The sequence below is a fragment of the Argiope bruennichi genome, chromosome X2 (assembly GCF_947563725.1).
Source record: "Argiope bruennichi chromosome X2, qqArgBrue1.1, whole genome shotgun sequence".
NCBI classification, from domain to species: domain Eukaryota; kingdom Metazoa; phylum Arthropoda; class Arachnida; order Araneae; family Araneidae; genus Argiope; species Argiope bruennichi.
Window position 1 is genome coordinate 120,425,640 of NC_079163.1, and position 21,455 is coordinate 120,447,094.

At 29.3% G+C, this 21,455-nt stretch overlaps 1 protein-coding gene across 1 annotated transcript in view; it reads right to left on the minus strand.

Moving 5' to 3' along the window:
• Positions 1 to 2,854: 2,854 nt before the first annotated feature.
• LOC129960362 (protein phosphatase 1 regulatory subunit 3C-like) overlaps positions 2,855 to 21,455 on the minus strand; it is a 29,538-nt gene continuing 10,937 nt past the window's right edge. Inside the window, exon 2 of the mRNA XM_056073767.1 lies at positions 2,855 to 4,500. Within this exon, the coding sequence (XP_055929742.1) occupies positions 3,507 to 4,454 (948 nt within the window). The 5' untranslated portion in view covers positions 4,455 to 4,500 and the 3' untranslated portion in view covers positions 2,855 to 3,506. The remainder of the gene's footprint in view (positions 4,501 to 21,455) is intronic.

The following is a 21,455-nucleotide window of genomic DNA, read 5'->3' on the forward strand; positions in this document are numbered from 1 at the left end:
AATATTGGTTTCTATCGATCAGAAAAAGGCGTCCAAAATACGAATGTGATTTTTGGGCACTTGTATATTAACCACATGCTAGGTATTAATTGCCAAAAGAATTGCCGATAATCGCATTATAGATTCAGTATAAATCCTAGATTCAAGCTAAAGATCAATATTTCGTAACTGTTAATCACCAATACCCTGCAAAGCATTCGCGACCACCAAACACAAGGTATGATATGATACGTAGGGAGGAGGAGGTTAATACTTCATTAGAAAGTATAAAAGAAAGTTTTGGAGAAACCACTGCCGGTTTTTTTTAATCATTCCCCAGTCACCTTTAGAAATATTTTGTTTCAGATCATTACGTTAAACGCAATCAAATATTAGTTATACGGTGTTATTTATGTTAAGTATATTTAGTGTTCATTTAACGTTTTTATTCTAGGATATTTTAGGCCATCCAAGATATTTCTGTGCGTTCTGTGCAAATATAGTCGTTTTCACATATAGTTGTTTCAAGATGGCTGTAGTTTTTCTTTCACAATTATCTATTCTGTGTTTTTTGCCATGGATAAATTCCATTCCTTATTTTCCATTTCCATTTCATGATAACGATTCCCCTAATAAGGAAATTTCAGAAAATCATTTTAACAATCCAGGTAAGTTCAAAAATGTCACATTTTGCAGGATTGTTTCTAATACCTTTTAATGCAACTGAAACTTTGTCCATGCAAAATTATATTTAAACAAAGAAAAACTAGTGAAAGTAATTTAGTATTTACATTTATCGTCTGCTCGATTGATTCTGATAAAATGCAAATCTTAAAATGCATCGTAACTTGAAATCAAAGCATAATGCAATACAGTTTCAATTTTTTCTTTCTGTATGTTAAATACTTCTGGCTGATATTCGCATCGACTTATAAATATATCCTACTTATCAACTGTTGAAAAGCTCATATTCGTATATGCACAAAGAGTTTCTTTTATGTATTTTATTGTTAGAAAAAAAAAATCATTCTTTTTCCTTCTGCGTATGAGTTGAGAGAAAAGAATTCTTTTTCTTAACACATTTGTCTCTACGGATGAGATATTTCGACTTCCTGGAATGTTCAATGAACGCTAGGATTTTGACATCATACTAGTTTTGATAAGCTGGACGTAAAAACAGATATTTATAGAATACATTCATTTTCTTATTTTGGTTTATGAAGTTTCTAGAGCGAACACAGTTACCATTTGCCATTTCTGGAGCTCACATTCCATTCTCATACCGTATCAAATGTGCCAACTTCATAAAAGTCTTTTTAGTACTTTAAGTATAGTAGCGTCTGGTCTCGTTGTCGAATAGAAATGTTATCTACTTAAAGGAAAAAGGGACCTCATCGTTTTTAAGAAACTCGTTAGAAAATTTAGATAGCTGGTTTTTATATTTTTTCATATTCTATATAATAATTGACAGAAAGAGTAAAATTAAAGTAAAAAAAATACAAAAATCATTTTGGTAACAGATTATAACACAAAATAGTATGGGATACCTTTGGCAAACTCTTTTTAGATGACTGGAGTATATACTAATCGGAAAAAAATACTCAATAAAAAGACATTTTCAGTACCACCATCTTAACCAGTAAATTGCGGAATTTATTTTTTTAAAGTCCCCCGCCCCAAGTTCCCCTTTTTAAAGCCAAGCGATGACGCATATATACATTGAACGCAATACAAATGGTGGCATATAAAAAAATGCATATAAAAATTAATAATAAAGCGAATAAGATTTCATTTTTATTAAATAAAAAATTACACATCGACCGCACCAAAATGAAGGTTTGGATTGACGCGTATACACGTCGAAAGCACTTAACTCATTAAATGAAATTCAGTATTTCAAAACATTTAAGTGTCAAATTATAGGAAATGGTCTAGCTAATCATCCATTATTAAAAATTCTTGATTTTTTTTACCTTACGTTTTTGATAGGGCTCTTATTTATGGTCAAATTGCTTTGAAAACGTTAAGTTTCATAAGTTTAATTCTCAGTTTCGAAACAAAGTCTTTTGATGATAGATTTCATAATTTTAAATTGTGATAAGAATACGAAGAATCGCTACTCTTTACTCCAGCCGTCCACGTTATATCTCAACAAGACGTTTGATCAACAACAGCAGATTTAACGTACACAGAATTGAGAATGGAGATGAGATCTTTCATCCGCAATCTTAAGAAGCCGGGATTCTGTACAAGAATGCTACGAAATCTAAGATATTGAACGGCTTCAGAATATCGAACCTCGTAGATTTATCGTGCGACATCTTGTACTAAAATGGTTACCACAGGGCATCTGCGGTTCTTTGCAATAATGAAAAGGTTTTCTTGTGTCATTCGTCTATCTAAATTCATTTCACAAAGAATAAAAAAATCACGGAAAAAGTTTAGACGCATCCATAAGAAATCCATCACCATTTTTTAATTTTTTAATCTGTTTTGAGTATATATTGTAATTTATAAGCACGAAGCTTCCATGTATTTTTCTTGGTTCTGGCATTCGTTTAAAAATTCTTGAAAATTTTTAAATTATTAATATTTTTCATTGAAAAATAATATAGAAATCTTCACAAGTTCTTAGAACAGGCACTAATAGAAATTTTAAAATAAATTCATCTTAAAATTTAATTATTAATGATTTTATTACTCTTATTAATTTTCTCGTTAAAAAAAGACTTTAAAAGGGCTCTTTCCAAAAATTTTGGAATTGGACCTTAAAAACCTCCAATTCCAAAACAGCAATTTTGTGTGTACAGCAATATAGCTAGATACTGGTTAAAACTGTTTCTAGCATTGAAAATATTAAATAATGAAATAAAGAAACAAGAAAAAACTTTTATTTAAAAAAGGAATACAAACATATCTACACTTTTACATATGCTAAATAGAATATTAAAATAATACTATACACAGCCATCCACATTAATACAAACTATAATAGAAAAGACAAATATTTGAAAACTCAGTTTCCCAATTGTGAATGTAAAACTTAAAATATTATTTACTTACAGAAAAAATTTGTTCTTTTCAAGAGCATCACATGAAATCTACAGATTATTAGTAAATATAGTCTCAGCAAAATATGCATTGTATCAAAATAATGCATTAAAACATTTTATGGAAATACCGATAAGCATTTACCATTTAATTTTTTTCTAATTCCATAATAAATTATCTAGTATTTCTTCGGTGTTTAATTGTCCATGCCAAGTCTATGCATACTAATATCAACGTCAGAAAAGTATTTTATTCTAATAAATGCTTAAACATAAGTTTTTGATAGGTACGATATGAAATAATGGAAAACAAGCACAATACCATCTTCATTTTTAAATGTAAACAGTAAACATATAATTGCTATATCCTAGTTTAGCAATGTTTTGTCCCAGAATCGCAATATTGAGCAAAAAAACAGCACTTCGAATCATAATTCGAAATCTTTTGGATGGAAAATTATTTTTCAGGTATTCTTATCACCAGTAGGGCTGGTTATACATCAGATTGCTCCAAGCATCGATTTCAGAAAAATTTTCGATGTTATCGGTTAGAGACAGCGTAATTTTTTCATCGGAGAACTTTTCAGAATCATTAACCTTTCCTGCATTTTCTTTTGTTGAATCTGCAACTAATCGATAATTTATTCCTCCATTGTTATCCCAATACTGATTGCCATCACACTCAAGGCATACACAAAATTCTATCACTCCATACTTTATAGCTGAAGGCTCTATTTTAGCAGAGAAAGAAAAATTATCATATTTGCCCAAATCCGCTTTTGCAGAGACTTTTGTTGTTGGCTTTACGTAGCCTGCTTTCACATCAACATGAGACATCCATCTATCGAATGTTATTCGAACGAAGACATTCTTTTCGTAAGACAAATTCTTTACTTTAATCGTCCCATTCAGTACACTGTTACAAGTATTTTCAACATTAATCGATTCCAATACGATATTATTGGCCTCCACAAGTTCGAGAAATTCAGAATCTTTCCGGGGAGGATGATCAAAAGCCACCTTCCATGATTTCTGGTTGCCTGATAATTTTTGGGAACCATCGACCAACCATGTAAGAACTTCATCGTTCCATTTTTGTGTACCTGGAATTTCTCTTACTTCTACTAATTCCAAACCTTTGTCATCAGCAAAGCTGACTTTCTTTTTGCGAATTCCGTCAGGCAATGGCGGTGTTTCTCCTGGAGCAGAGTTTTCCTTATTTTCAGATTTTAAGTCTGCTTCTAGTTTGTAAGAGGGAAAAACAGGCCTGTCATGAATAATTCCAAATCGACGAGGTCTCCATTTGGCATTATAATCGCTATCACCATAAGCACTAGCTAAGGAATAACGTTCGTTCCCAAACGGAGTACAAGAAAATAGAGGGGATCCGGTTGCATGTAGAAGCATGTCCAAATCTATGGGCATGATGGGTTTTGTTTTTCTCGAAAATCAGGAACAAGTTCAAGACACCCTGAAAGAAAAATGGATGTTACAACCACAGAAACATTAAATAATAATTAATACATTCACTATAGTATCATATTTGCTTACGATCAGGCCTTCTTAAGCCTTTGCAATCGGAAAAATAATTAGATGCATTTACCGATTGCAAGGCTCATTTTACAACTCCAAGAATTGAAATATGTAACTGTATAAATTAATTTTTTCAGGTAATTTTAACTATAGAGTTCTAAAAGGTCGAAGATATTTCTTTCAATGATCGAAATCGAGAAACATTAAAAGTTTGCACCGTCTTGAATGTTCCTTGAGAGGAGATATCCCTAAATTTCTGAACAGGATGGGTCGAGTTAAGGAAAAGATAATTTAAATTAACTGCACAATAATTTAATTTAACTGCACAGTAAAAAAATATGGTTCTTCCTCCAAACCTCCAAGTAAATGTTACCGATTTATAATCAATTAAACGTGAATGACAAAAATAAAATGATTGAACATTGTAATAAAACAATTTCCAGTTTTCAAAAAATGGTTGCCAAGAATATGTACATACACAAAGCATATATGCATATTCTAACAATATACATTTACACAAAGCGTTCACAAACTTCCGAGTGGAGCAGATATTTCAAAGTTAAATCAGAATTTTACAGCCAAGTAGTATCGAAAATAATAAGTCATGAGGTAAAGTGCAGATATTGAGAAAAATAAAACAACAAAACAAAAGAGAAAAAAGCATTTTATTAGTAAAATCAAGTAGATTTGTGAAATGCCCAAAGGTTTCAGGACATGTCTGTAAGTATGTCACCGAGTTTTAATTCATGCGGGTCATGAAATTCAGAGTATTCTGGAAAATTCCTGATGTTTCAAAAGTACCTTTGAAAACGTATGCAACAAGATCTTCAACAATACTCGGGTAGTTGTTGTGCTTCAAAAGCTTTCTAATAATACCAGAAAAAGAATGCAAGATTGTATATATGTTTTGGCAATCACAAACCAATATACTGAACAATCAAATTCGAACTAGGCATGAAAGCGCGCAGACTATTCGCTATCAAAACTTTGAAGAATCTCACTTTTGAAATGATGGGATCAACATCACATGATATCGACAAGTAGACCTGTTAATCATAAGTAAGTCCGGAGACATGAGCAGTACCTAAGCCTCTGCAATCCCAGCTCGCCCATTGTAGTTCGTAATTCCATATACTAAACAGACAGTGAAAAACACACTATTGTCCAACATTCAATTTTTGACGAATAAAAGTATCTCAGGTGGATACTGTACAGTTCCGCGCTCAAACAGCGCATTTCGCCGTGAGAAAACACTTTCTTATTCCATATAATTACTTAAAAAACGTACGTAAAAAAACTGTATGTATAAGTACGGTTATCTTTAAGCTGCTGGGGTCACTTTTGATTTGCAGTTTTAAAAAAAAATATTGTGCATATATATAAACAGTGAACAACTTAACTTTTAACGTTAAAGATATTTATATGCTATTTATTTTTATGATATGCATATCATAGTAAACATTTGCTAAGATATATTGCAGGAAATTTTTTTTATCTTTATTTAAATAATTTAAAGTTGATAACTGGTGCAGATGAGAAATGTTGCATTAGTTTGCAGATCACCTATTTCAGACGCTCCGAAATCTAAGAAAAATACATATTATTTCTTTCTTTCGCGCCCTAGTTTATCAATGAAGTATTCATAATTTGTTTATGACTGACAAAAATTGGTGCGAAAAAGCATGGAAATGTCACTATTTCCGTCAAAATTGAACTCAAAAACGAATTGTTATCTAAACAATTGCTCATCTGCTTTTAATTTAAGAATGAATTTTTGAAGACAGTATGTAGTGCGCTGAAAATGTATGAAAGAATATTTATGTATGAATTAAATACATGTCTGAAAAGTATATATGAAAATATCTGCAAGTGACAAAGTATAGTGAATTTCAAAATTTATCCTATTGCATACTTACTTCAATTAAGCTGAGATAAAAGCAAACAACATTTTGCATTAAACACTGCATTAAAATGTGAAAACTATGAAATGATCTTCTGAATTTGTCGAATCAATGATAGTTAGAAACCGTGACTTAGCTCATTGGCGATCTATTCTTTGCGAACTGTACAAGATGATGGAAATCTCACTAAAGAATCTTTTTATTTCGAACTTTATATCTAGGTATTTAAATGTGTAATGTTATTAAAATGCATACAAAATTATAAAGAGTGCCTGCAGTTTTACAGAGGAAAGACTATGGATTTTATTAATTTTTTTATTCATGTTTGGAGAGATGGAGATATCGATTTTTCACTGATTTCCTTATGTAGAGAGTTTTCAGATTTTGAACACTTTTGTATTCAGGTTGATTATACACTATTTTAATATTTTAAGAACTTAATTATCATTTACTAGATTAATTCAAATTGAGTTTCGTATGAGTCGCACAATTTCATAGGGAATTTGAAAAACAAACCGATTTCTATATTCCATAATATTTATTGCTTTAAATTAAAAATTAAAGACTAAGAAATGGAAAATAATTCCAAAAAATGCATTTTCGTACAAGAGCAAAAATGTAATTTTATTTAGAAATCAAATTCTTGTGGGGCATGTTTTATGGGTGAAAAATATAGTAAAATTTATTATCACTTTTAAGCTCTTTGAGATAATAAATTGTTTTTGAAGTTGTTAAAATAATTCTCGAACATGGAGATTTCCATTTCTCTATTTGGACGAATTGCAAAATCTTGTTTCCTTGACCTTGACACAAACTAGGGTCGCAGTATTTTTCGTCCAAGTCAAGTTGTGTGCTTTGAATTCTAAAACAACCGTGTCAATGAGAGAATTTTAAACGGCTTTTTCCAGTTCACCTAGTATGAATTTTGCCGACATTTTAACCCCATTTTTAACAATTATAACACTCCATCAATGAAATGTGAATGATGTTCGGCCGTAAATATATCAATTCATCAGGACAAATATTAAAAAGGACAGCAGAAAATTCGGAAAGCAAGTTCTTTCAGAAATCTGTCTAAATATTAGTGCAGAATCAAACTTGCTACACGAAACATTTTATTATCATGATCTTATAAATCTAATAACAATATTAGGTTATGCAGACAAAAAACTTTTTTAAATGTTAAAAAATAAATTAAAAGCAATTCTAAAAGATTCAAGATTGATAATTTTGTAAAAATCAAAGCGTTTTAAAATTGGCAGTCTAGTTAAAATTTACAAATTCGATTATACAAAAGATCATTGTGATTTTCACGAACAATTTCATATCTGAAGACTATTTTTAATAGTGGATTTTAATCTACACAGATATCGAAACACAGAGATTATTTTGAATTAGATTAGATGAATGAGTAGATGAATGCAATATTTTTGGTAATATCGATAATAATAATAGTAAGTAGATATCGATAATATCGTAACATGTGTCATAAGTTATAAATTATTTGTGCAGAACAAAGAGAAAAATATCGTTAAATAGATTTTTTGGGCAGATTATATTGTAAAGTTTGTAACAGTATTGAACTTTAAATTGAATGTCTCATTTACGCAACATCAGATAAAAGGATTTCGACTCTGTTTTTACTCCCTGTGACGCTAAGAATACAAGACAATGCTGCAATCATTTAAAAGTTTGGCCTCGATATTTTAGTAAAGCCTAGTTTCGACCTTAAAAGTTTTAAATCTTTTTTAATTCCAAAAAACGCATTTTCCAAATATCTATCTGTATGTACATTTTTATATATGAGAACGTGATAACTCAAGAACGGAATGATGTATATTGATGAAATTTGGTCTTTGGTCTATTCTCCTAAAATTGTTTGAGATCAAATAAGGCTACTAAAAAAATATATAGCCCCGTTCCCAAAAAACATGATCGATTTTTTTTCAGTGTATGACAAAGCTAAATTCAAAATACATCATATTGTGCATGCGAAAAAGTAATGTTTAAATTTCATTTTCTCTAAATTTGAATATTTACAATATTGTAAGCAGAAACATTTCAAATACATATTATCTGTCATAGACATAATTAAAAGACAGAATGCATAACCAAATTACTCTGTTTACGTTAAAATTCCCATTTCAATTTACTGTTTTTAAATATCAGTGTGAATTACACAGAAAGCAAAAAGTTACAGGAATCTGTTTACTTGAACTTGGAAATTAACGTGTTAAAAATGTGATCATTTTTCATCCGGAAAATAATTTAGCATTTTATGCTATCGCAAATAACACTGCAGCAAGTCTGTAGCAGTCATTTTAAATAACCGTAAGGTGACATTTATCATTTAAAAGGAAAACTAATTGGCTCATTCAAGAATAAGTATTTATCATTAAGTGATGTTGCGGTAATATACTCTGTGAAATGAAGAAGAGTGATTATAGATCGACATTATATTATATGTAGAAATTATTTATATCGAATAAGAAATTACATTTACAAGATTATACATCCAAAATAAATGCCAACACAATTTTCCAAAAGACTGCAAGAAAAAAATTAGATACCAATAACAAATATTTTTTTTTCGCATCTGGTATAAAAATGAAGTCTCAGGTTCATACAAGTAAAGAAAAAAATCAGAAATATTAGTTATTAGTTCCGAAAAATTCAATTTTTTCTTTCAAAATTGAGATAGATGGCGCTGCTTGTTGACGATATGAATGATTATCTTCATTATGTGAATGATTATATTTAGATAGACATCATTGTTCTGTATAGAGCATGTATTATAAAATGCAGGATGAAGTTCTTTGTATACAAAAAGAACACTTTCGCTCTCCTATATTAAGTATAACTGATTCCTTTCTCGTTGTATCCAAACCGTGGTAAGTGAAGTTAAATAAATAGCAAAAACGCGACTCCATGCTTGCAAAACTTAGCACGGTCAAAATAATGTCGCATAAGAATGAGTGCTATATGAGGAATATCAATTTTGTTCATACTTAAGTCGTGTTGTCAGAGTGTTGTTTTATGGGATGGTTGTCGTAATTTTTACATCGTATTATTAGGAAACCTTTTCAAAATTCCGTACTGTCCCAGACAGGCCTTGGAAGGCGTGGAACACATTTCGAAAGAATATTAGTTAGCCGCCTGATCTCCACTACACTTGCGCTGCAAATTTGTAATGAATTAAAAAAAGAAGAAATGTGGGCTTTTAAATAAATAATAAATAAATCCGACAAAAAAATTGACATTTATTTTCATAATTTTTAAAACTAAGGCAAAGTGTTTGCTGTTTCACTTTCAATGTAACTTCTCTAAGCAGAACTGTTAGTGGTGCTAATTTATGTCAGTGGTGCTAAAATAAATTTAAAGAAAACTCATTCAGAAGATTAATCCAACCAGGACCCAAAATCAGGTCATGAAAAAAATATCGAATGCATTAATTTCTCCGATATTTCATTGGAACCATTTTTTACAAAGCTTTTAAGGACTTTGGGCTAAGAAGAAAAGAAATTTATATATATTTCTTAACAGTATTGAACCTTTTGTAATGTTACACAGACTACATGTCCTAACTGTCCCCACCGCCAGAGAAACCAAGGCTGCACTGAGAAGCGAAGTCCCTTAGGAGTGGGCCCAATTGTGAGTAATCGGTTAAATTCTGGCCTTGGTGCATTGACTTTATATATTGGAAGTAGATAAAGGGCCACTAAGGAAGTAGATATATGATTAGTTTCTAAATTTAAGCTAAGATCACAACAAGGACGAACTGTTTCATCTTTTATCCTTGTTTGGAGTTTTGTTTTAAGAATTCACACAACAATTTTATCAATTATAGGATTGGTTTCATCGGTTTGGAGAGCAAAATAAACAAAGAGACGTAAAATGACGTGATCAGTCACGTGGCATTGAGATAACGAAAAGGGTAGACATAACAGAGTGGCAGTATAACAGATAATCAAAAGGATCGCATTCTTGTAAGAACAGTAATCGTTCCGATTACTTCTCTTATAAAAATTATCTTTAACCTCAAAAATTATTATCTCTAACTTCAAAAATACGTTTAGTATGAGAAATTCTTTTTGTTCGACAGCTCTGTAATAAACAATACATTAACTTGATATATTATTATAATACATTTTTAATAAAAGATAAACACTCATATGTCTAAAAGTTTTGAATAAATGCTTCTGATCATTTCATTTGTTGAAGAAAATTACAGGAATAAAAATAATCATAGTAAAACCTTTACAAAATTTTTTCCTCTTCTTCTATAAGTAATAAAAGTGAAAGAGAAATATTGTATTACGTCTATCTGCCTGAATTAGACGAGTGAAATTTAGTATATAGTCTCTTCTCCAAATTTGCAGAAATTTTGAACGATATCCATTTAGAGGAAATATGTCTGTCTAGCTGTCCGAATATAAATTTAAACGATAACTGCAAAACAAAGTGAGCTAAATGGATAAAATTTGTAACACAGATTTAACATCTGAAATGCAGATATGTATCAAATCTGAGATCAACTACATTGAGAGTTGACCACCTGTCAATATGTGCTATCACAAGCATGTAAGCACGATGACTCAAAAACACAATGTATTAAATAAATGTATGAAATTTGATGTATGAGTTTGTGACTACATTTGCAGTTCTGAGTCAAATTTTGATTTTAATCCGTCGAAAGAAAGGTGTCCAAATTATACATTCAGTTTTTTTTTCTGGTACGTGCATATGAACCGAATCAGAACAATTAATCACCAAGATCGCACTCTAATAGGTTCTTTACACCAACTATTGTTCTACAGTGGTGTACAGTTAATAATACACATGTACATTTATTAGAGAGCATGCAGGAAAGCTTCGGGAGACCACTCCCTCGGATTTGAAATGCAATCTGTTTAGGTTAATTTTTAGAACACATGCGAAACATTACGAATGAAATGAGTCCGAAAATGCATGAATTCCTATTAATGTCGATTGCTAATTCTAAGGCTGTTAAGATTTAAGCAATTCATTCTATAAATAAATATTAGACAATTATCAGCGGGCGCCACTAGTTCGGAATCAAAATTAAATTAAATTACTAGCTTAGTTCATAAAGTTCTGATCTTATCAAATAGTATATTGCCATCAAAAACACGTAAGTGTACAGAATTTTAAGGAATTGCATGAAAAATCGATAGGAAATTTTCATTTTTACAAACATGAAACAAGTCACGTTAAATAAATGTGTATAAAAACACCTCGGCTTTTGCACTTTCTTCAAAAGAAAAACTAAGAATGAAGATGGATAAAAAAAAAAAGTTTGGTCACAACAGATCCTATTTGCCTGTTTCTTTTTCTCAGCCTGGCCAACAGCCACTGAATATATTTTTAGAACAGTTGTAATTTCTCTAAGTCAAATCATAGAAAGTTGTTTTGACTTCAGCAAAACGTGTCAGTTTGCAGTTCATAAGTCTTGAAACTATCCATGGTATTTTTGCTTTAAAATAGCTTCAGAGGGCTTCTAAATAAAAATAATTTATTCATGAAGACAAATTGATATTTTTTAGATTTTATAACAAATAATCATACTAACTCTGAAACTCGAAAGTTGTATCATCATTTCTTCTCTATTTTTTTTCTTTCTCAACTTAGTTCAAATGACTCTGTGGTATAACATAAGTATCAGTAAGTTCTTTCAATGGTATGAAGTTTTCCTGAAGAGGAAATTTTGATGGAAAACTTCTCTAAACTATAAAAACAGTTATTTCAATTGGAAAAAAATCTGAATGTTTTTTAATTCAAAAATCATTTATGAAAAGGATATTTTTATCCACCCCACTTGTTTTTAATAAATTTGAGAATAGTTTAAAAAATATTTGTTAGTATACAAAATAATAGAATTATTTTTTTATTATTATGTCCTATTACTTAATCCAGAAATATATATATTTTCATACTCTGTACTTGCTTGGAGCAACTTAAACGAAATCAAAATTTAATTAATTATTAACTAATAATCAAGTTCTGAAATTATTAAAATGTGTATCATCTATGAGAATACACCAAGTTTGCAAAATTTCAAACCTCTCGCACAGAATAAAATTGGCAAAAGATTATAAAACTCTGCCTTTACTAACATGAAATAAGTACATTACTAACATGAAATAAGTTAAATAAAAGTCATTAAAAACATTGCTGAAAAATGATTAAATCTTCGCATCGGTTGTAATACCCATCTGACTTCAAAAATTTCCAAAATAAGTATTCACTATCCACCAAAATTCATTTTTGTATCCAATTTCACATTGTTAATATTTATGACTTAAATTTTTTGTTTCGCATTTCTGAATTTGGGATTTTACCTCGTTATTCCGTGTAAAAATACAAAATGAATCTTTTAAAGCAATTAACATACAGTTATATTCTTTTTTTTTCTTGGGTCCGAAGACACCTTCTAAGCTTCGATATACAATGTGTATTCTAATTCAATTAGAGTACACATTGTATATCGAATTCAATTAGAATACCGCGTGAATGTCCTAAGCAAAGATATTAAAATAGCTTTTATGGTATTACTTTTGACCATTTTGTCTTATACAAAAACACGAGAAAGTGATTTTTTCCTATTCCTTCATGTCAACAAAACGATATACCTACGTTTCCTATAAAATAAATAGATTTAAAAAAGAATGACAAGTCTCCAGCATTAAAGAAACTAAAGGCACATTAATGAGTTTTGCTGCTTCATATAATTTTAGCTCCAGCTTATTTTGTCTTTTGAAACATAATTATCATTTCTCAATTATCCTATAAAGTTTGGCAGGTCACGATATTAGTATTACATATGAATAAAAATTCTCATCATTGCAAAAGTCATTTATTTGTTCTGTAACCATGTAAAAATCGATGAAAAATAAAGTGCGATTTTATATAGAAAAAGTAAGGACAAAATTCAATCTGTTTCAATGGCCTTTGGTTCCTTTAGAAAGACAAATAGCAATCACTTCGTAAATTTCACACGGTTGTAATTTAACGATGATAATGGTAATTAAGCTATTACAAATAGCATTGCTAAATTTACATATTTTTCTAAGTAATTGATACATTCAGCTTGTACAAGTTGTGACAAAATTTTCCAGAGCCTTTCGAAATCTCTTAGTGCAGCACTGAAACGTGTGAAGGTCACGGCATTATTTAATTTTAAAACAGTTTTTCCCCATGAATCAGCTATTAATGTTGTCAGTGTATAATAATAATTGCCAGCCGTTTCTTGAACTTTCAGATTTATAAATGACCTTAAAGCACAGATGGCTCTAAATTTTCCGCGAGCATTCTCTAAACATTGTGAAACATTATTCCCACACGATTAAAATAACGCAATTTTTAAATCAAAATGAATGAATTTTCATTCATTCATTTTCATTTCTTTGCCTTTCGTTCATTTTTGCCACTTGAGCTTAACCAATGCTTAGCTCTTGCAACAAATAATTTTACAGGAGTTTTAAACAATGCTGGTTACAAGTGTCATATTTCATTGAAAAATTATTTAAAAAAGAAGTATTTACTAAAGATAAGACAGCGTCTCACGTTTTTGTTGAATATGGCGCATCATGCTGAAATACTATTTATTCGAGAAACTTCTACAAAGCAGCGTCGGTTGTGATAATAAGGAAATTGAATGTCGTCCGTTGTTGATATCCGCACGAGATTTAATCATCCAATATTTAATAAATGCTATCACATCTTGCGCTCAGCTCATAAAAACTTCAATGGCTGTAACCTCCTTTTCTGACAGAACTAGGTTTCGTTTTTCCTTTAATTTTCTCGTATCTTGTGTTTTTATTTTTTATTCAACTAAAATCAAGTGAATGTATCGGTTTCTTCATTTAGGGAGATACAACAGTTTCGTTTCATGAATAATAGAGTATTTCATTAAATATGCATATTTAATGTGTATTTTATTTATCAACCATCAATATTTGAAAACAGTAATATTTTGAAAAAAAAAATCGATATTTTTAAAACAAAACTTGTTCAACTTGGAATTACAAACATAGAATAAAATTTATGAAGGTTACATATCACGACAATTATAAAGCATTCTTTATTACACTGTTTGTTGTCTTTTTTTTCCGACATACTTTTGAGTTATATCTGAATATATTTTGTGGTTTTTCATTAAATTTCCGCATCCAATTGGAAAAGATTATTATACAATTATATATATATATATATATTAGAGAGCCCTTCGTTTTTGTTATAGTATGTGATATTCAGTTAAAAAATGGTTTTGATAACAGAATAATTTTAATACAGGCCTATGAAATTTTCTGTGCAAATAGAGAGCAGGTATAATTAAAGTGATATTATTTAAATCATTGCAGAATAAATACTAAAGGCCATGAGAACTTTCAATCTCAGAGTTATGTAATTAAAAAACTTTGCGAACGCAAAAAGATGAGGTCCATCTGTTCCTTCATAATTCTGTCTCACCATTGAATGATAGAATCACAGTCATGATGCACCGTAATCGCGATTTATAGATGTAGAAAGTCAATAAATATTAAAAAGTCAATTTGAAGCAATTGATACTAAAAAATCAATGACAAAAAAGGAAAGAATTTCAAGGTGAAAATGGTAATTTTACTAATATTTTTATGGTCTTTCATTTATATTACATTTTCATAACATTTCCAGTTAACAATTATTATACATCGTATTAAAGATTGCTTTAATATATAGCTGTTACTGTTAAATTATTTTGTGTCAAATTTGCCAAAACATTTTAATGATTCAAAATATTTATATAAGCTAGCAAAATCTGCTTTCATATTGTATGTGATTTATAATTGTCATATGTTGTCACAAAATGTCATATGCTGTTAGTGGCTCCGGCCGTTACAACAAATTTCTTGTATATTCTCGTGTGAAGTTTTTGACGTACGGCATTTTGATATAAAAGCGACAACACGATGACGACTGAATCATATTCATACTACAAAAAAAATAACCCTATCGTTTTTATCGTTTTGCGTCTTTGATTTTCGGTGTTTTGATACACGCATCAGTGAAATTTTGCGCTTTTATTACCACTCAATTTCTCAACATTATCCTAAACAATTATTTTCGAATTCTAAACCTGTCTCCTGTACATAGTGGTCATCATTAAGGATGTAAACGTAGATATTAGAATCAATTTTATTTTGTCAGAATTTCATAGTTTCCTTCTATTTGCAATAAAAAATTATCAGAATTCTTCACCAGATTCAGCTAGTGCGTCATAAACAAGGCCTTTCACAATTTTAAATGGGGTTAGATTGATAAAAGCAGAAGGTAGCAGATTCCAAAAGAGATAATAGATCTAAGATAACTTTCAAAGATATGACAAACTTGAAGAGTATATTGATATTCCTGCAAAATATTTGTTGATGGCAGATAATGATCTCTTATAGAATTAGGTTTAACTGATCGGGTAGATTTGTATTATTGCAAATTTAACTCTAATTTATTAGATATTTAAAGAATATTAAAACTGTTAATTAAATTTTGAGTTTTAGTATACCTACCTATTCTTTCCAAGTGCCATTTAATAACACTTGGGGAGAATGCGAATGCATTTCAAATTTATAGCTATTAATCATGGTGTCAGTGGTGGTTGGTGGTTAAATGGTGGTTGGAAATATCCTATCAGTTTTATTTCAATTTAATTAAATAGTACGAGAAAATTCTGCTTTAATGAAATTTTAACTAACTTGTTTTAGCAAAATATTGTGCTCTTATATGAAAAACTTCCGCAAATACAACATTTCCTTCGAATTTAATTAATTTTAAAAGCATAAGAAAATATTTTTGATAATGCTTTTCGACAACATTTGCTATGAGAATCCTTTAAAAAAACTAGTAAAACTTTCTTCCAGTGTTGTCAAACAACATAAAAAAAGAATATTTTTAGAAGAGAGAGTACCTAAAATTAAACTCTTATTTTTAGGTTCAATACGTCCTTCTTTCTCTACAAAATTTTTGTTACAAAAACAAAACAAAACTTTTTCTGGAAGAAATTCTTGCAACAACATTTCAAATATTTTACTATAAATACTGACTATGTTTTTTGTTTAACTTAAAGGCTCCTACCTTTTGAGAATTTTCATAATTAATGCTTTACAAAATTATTAATTATAATAAATTAATACTCATATATTTTACTATAAACATACTTACGGGTTCAGTATAGAAATAATTTTGACTTATTTCTATACTAATTTAAATAAGCAAAAAACAATCCACGGAGAGCAAAACAATCCACCACAATTCACGCTAGATTGATTATTCAATTAAATACAAAGTAAGATCAATGACTAAACATGCAATTTAAACATCAGAGTTGAATTATAAAAAGATAACTTGCATTAGAACTAAGATTTGTATTTCATATTAGCATAACCTGCAAGTATATGACATAAAAAAACATTTCTAAAAAATATATATTAGAATTGCATAATATCTCCAATTGGTGAGTAAAAGTCCAAAAGTTTTCGCACATAATTTACTTTATTAGAACCGGAAGTTTAAGCGAATTTAGATATCATTGCGGAAAATAATATGAATTGCATATTTTATCAACCACAAATTTTTATTTTTTGTTCTATATTATCTAGAACTATTTCAACAGCATTTACTGAATTTATATTAAACAATTCTTCAAAAAAATTATTGTTTAAATTAGATAAATTATATAGATTATAGTTTGAATTGGATAAAAAAAAATCTTGAAGCTTGATTTGTTTTTCTACAAAATGAAATCTATTTTTGTAATCTAAAACTTTTCCTTGTTATTGCATTTCTAAAAACAAATACGATTTGGTCTTTTCATTGACATGGATTTTGGATTATCATATAGTTGTATCATTACTGATCCTACCTTAAGCAGGAATAGTGAAAAATTATTTACGGTTTCATATGCGAAATTCAAAAAATAATTTCAAATAAGAGGTTAAGAGAGATAAAAATTTTACTTTTTTTATATTGGGAACATACTTAACATTTTATTTTAACATTAATCTAGAAATTAAAATCAAACAGAACATTAAAATATTCAACAAAAAATGAATGTTTAATAAATCTGATTGTCATATAGTCCAATATTTTTTTTAATTATTGTATTTCGTTTCGTTTTTCCGAAAATTTATCTTTGTTTCATAATTTTCATGATTACTTTTTGCAAGTTTTGAATTATTGTTGAGCTCAAATTTAGCATTGTGTGGAAAGAGACCAGAATTATCTTCGTAAATTTCGAAAAATTTTAATTGCCCTACACTGAGCAATTGATCAAGATTACTTGACAGCTCCTTATAAAGAACTGTAGGGCTAAAACTTTGATTTAGTGGCTACTTGAATAGTCAAACGAACTACGGTCAAAAATTTCAGATGACGATTTGATTACATGAAGAAAAATAATTGAAATTAATTTTCCATCCTATATAAAAAGGGTAATATATTTTCTAAATTAACATAACACTTTTCGACGGGCATGTTTTCTGTAAATTGTACGATGCAAACATTGCGTAGAGTGCAACACGATTCATAAAACATTTCAGGGTCGACCATTGGATCTACAATTACCAAATCTGGCATATAATTACTTCTCGGGTAACAAATCCACACTAAGAATGTGTTTTCAAATTTTCAGTTAAAATTTCAATAAATTTTTAATTAAAAATTTATTTAAATTTTAAGTTTTTCCTCTCAATATAGGAAAAACTGCATGAAAATTTTTTTTTAGCTTTTTAATTAGCACATTAATTTTGTCCGTAAATTCTTTCTAAATGTAATAATTTTTATAACATAATTACTAGATTTTCTTTTTATTGTTGTAATGGAATTCAACCGAGTTTTATTGTTTCATTAATTTTTTTCAGTTGTGTGCTTTTTATGTTATATTTTTGTTTTCTGTGGGCATTAACTTCAAACTTTTCATTTTCACTGACATAAAAAAATTTATACACGCAAACAAACCAAACAAAGACAATATAGAAAAATCAAACCTTATGCATTAAACAATACAGTGCTAACATTATCATAAAACAAAAACACTACATGCTACAATATTTCGGATTCGATGTTCAAAATTTAAAAAGGATTTTTTTTAATAATGTAAGCAAAATATGTCTTTTTTTGTATTATACGAGTAGCACTAACATTCTACTTGTTAGTGCAAAATTATTTAAATATCAAGTGCACTACGATCGTTGGCTAGTAGGCCAATAGGTTACACAAGTGCTTTTTGGCAAATCCATCTTGCATTTCCACACCCTTGAATCTTATTCAATAAGTGGTTGCATTAAGAAAGCGAGTAGGAACAAGATATTTTTGGAACATTGTATCGGTATGAAGAAAATAGTGTCTCATAAGAGGGCACAGAAAAAAAACGAGTATTATTAGCGTTACTGGCCCCAATTGAACCTATTTCAGAATCCTAAATTTTATTCATAGTATTCTGAGTTGTACTAAAATAGCTGTACGTAATTCTGTTAAATGTAAACATTGCTAAATTGACAGAGTCGGGAAAACTACATGTGGAAATCTAGAATAAAACAAGATATATATTGCAGGATTAAGCAATGGCGAATCTGAAGCAAAGCGAAAGGACAAAAGTTATGAACGTCTTACAAAAATATTTACAAGCTTAGAATAAATATATTCAATGAAATTCAAGCTCTTTCAACTTAAGAATAACTTTGGTAACTATTTTTCAAATAGTTGAATAACATAATTGGCAAACAAAGCTAACAATAACTCGCAAAAAGCAAGAACTTTAAACCTGAAAATAGTGCTGCAAAGAACATTATATAGAATACTAGCATAGCGGTATCAACAATCATAATTTAATTTTATCATTTCAGGGTTAATATCCTGATGCAAGTGCACGCGTACTCTCACATTGGATTTTGTGTACAGGAAAAAAGCGTCAGTAAAGTTTGTCAATCGGGTTTGTATTCAGGATCCTGCAAGGAGCTGTCTTATGAATAAAACAGAAAATTTTAGTTCATTATGAAATTCAGTCAAATTTAAATCCTATTCCCAAACCAGCAAAACGTGAAAATAAATTAAGATTTTATATTTATTTTTATAGCAAATAAATTAATACTTAAATTTAAATGAGTTAAAAATAATTTGTTGAAATTAAAGGAAAGGGATATAAAGTTCCATTAACTGTTTTTATTTTAAATTATAAATGATAATTATTACTATTTAAAGAATCATTTTTAATTAAAAATTGATGATTTTATTTAATTATTTACTAAATTTACTAGAGTGCCAACCCCACATTTGTGCTTGGAGTCTAAAATTCTAAAGGGCAAAGTTTGAAAGGAAAACTGCCAAAGAGAAGGAATATAGAATAACCAACATTCTTTAAATCATTCCGAGTTTATTTAAATTTCAAATATGAATTTTGAGTTTGAATAAAAAGCAATTTTAAACTTGAAATTCACAATTTCAAAAATTAAAAATTATTAGAAAATCTATCTGTAGCCACAAGGATCAGTGTGTATTTTGTTCTGTTAGATCTTTTACTTCAAGTTTGTTTAGGATTTGTACAGTGTTGATGAATGATAGTATGCTAACAGGCACAATAAACCACACCAAATTCCTTGACAATATTAAAACATCGGGAATTCAAGGATAATTTAATCAGAGACTCAAGCTTACAAAACAAACAAAAAATTCCCCAAGATTCCTGACAATCAGCTCAAATGACGGCAATTTATATCTTCTCCGAAAGGAGAAAAATGAAAATAAAAATTACAGGAACTTTACGTAGACGGAAGTTAAAGGTTTATACCGTTTCACAAGTTTTTCGTGGAACATTCAAGCTAAGAACATGACAGAAAGGAGTTTCAGTGAATTTATCTTAATTTTTTTAGAACTTCTGTAGGATACGCTATATCATTATTTTAAAAGCAGCATTTTTAACTTATTTAATGCAGCAGCTAAACTCGGTGTGTCAGGCAATAACTGTTTTATTACCTAGGAACCTTTAATCTGGACTGACTTTCTTTAACATAAGGTTCATCTAATCAAGAGCGTTTCGGTTGGTAAAAGGAAAGGAAATCGTGCTGATACGCTCCCGTTTCCAAGAAAGACATCCAAGAGCTTTCCACAGCACACTCGATATAGCTAATGTGTTAAACATTTCCCATTCACTTTCTTACATTCGGGTCGTAATACTTCTTGTAGTCATATTAGAAAATGAAACACTAAATAACATTTAGATTAAGAGCTAGACAAAATCTCAAAAATCCTTTTAAAATGCTTTTGCATATAAGATTGCTTTCCTTCTCACCCTTCCTTGAGATTATATTCCCTCGTTTTCCTTTATCGTTATTAAATTTAGCTATCACACAAAGTGACACGTTGGGACAAAGGCGTAAAATAATCAACAAGTAAATGGAATCCCTGTAGGTAAGATATGCGAGTGAGTTGGAAATTTTAATAATTTAAATGTATAACAGAGGAAAACTTCCATATGGAGAGGAAAACATTTCTGCTATTGTTGATAAATAGTAAGAAATTAAGTTCAAAACAGTTTTTGCTTCAAATTTTATTGGATTATTGTAAGTTTAAATGAGTTTTTAAATTATTTTATTTCAGTATTAAACAAATCTGAATGAAAGTAGAACTGTGAATCCCTCCCCTTAATTCGTTTAATTTTAGAGAAATTATAACGGGATACTAATTCAATATGATTTTAGTAAATCTTATTCATAGTTTATTAGATAAATTTGGTTATAAGACATATAACCAAATATAAGACATATATATATATAACATGTTTCTAATACAAAAAATGTTATATTTATCCTAATATTGATATTTCTACAGTAATGAACAATTTACAGTTTGTAAGCTTAATAAATTACAGGCCGCATTTTTGAAGTCACTAAGCATATTTCGTCACGAGTAGGATTTAAAATATTAAAAGCTAGTGATAACTTCC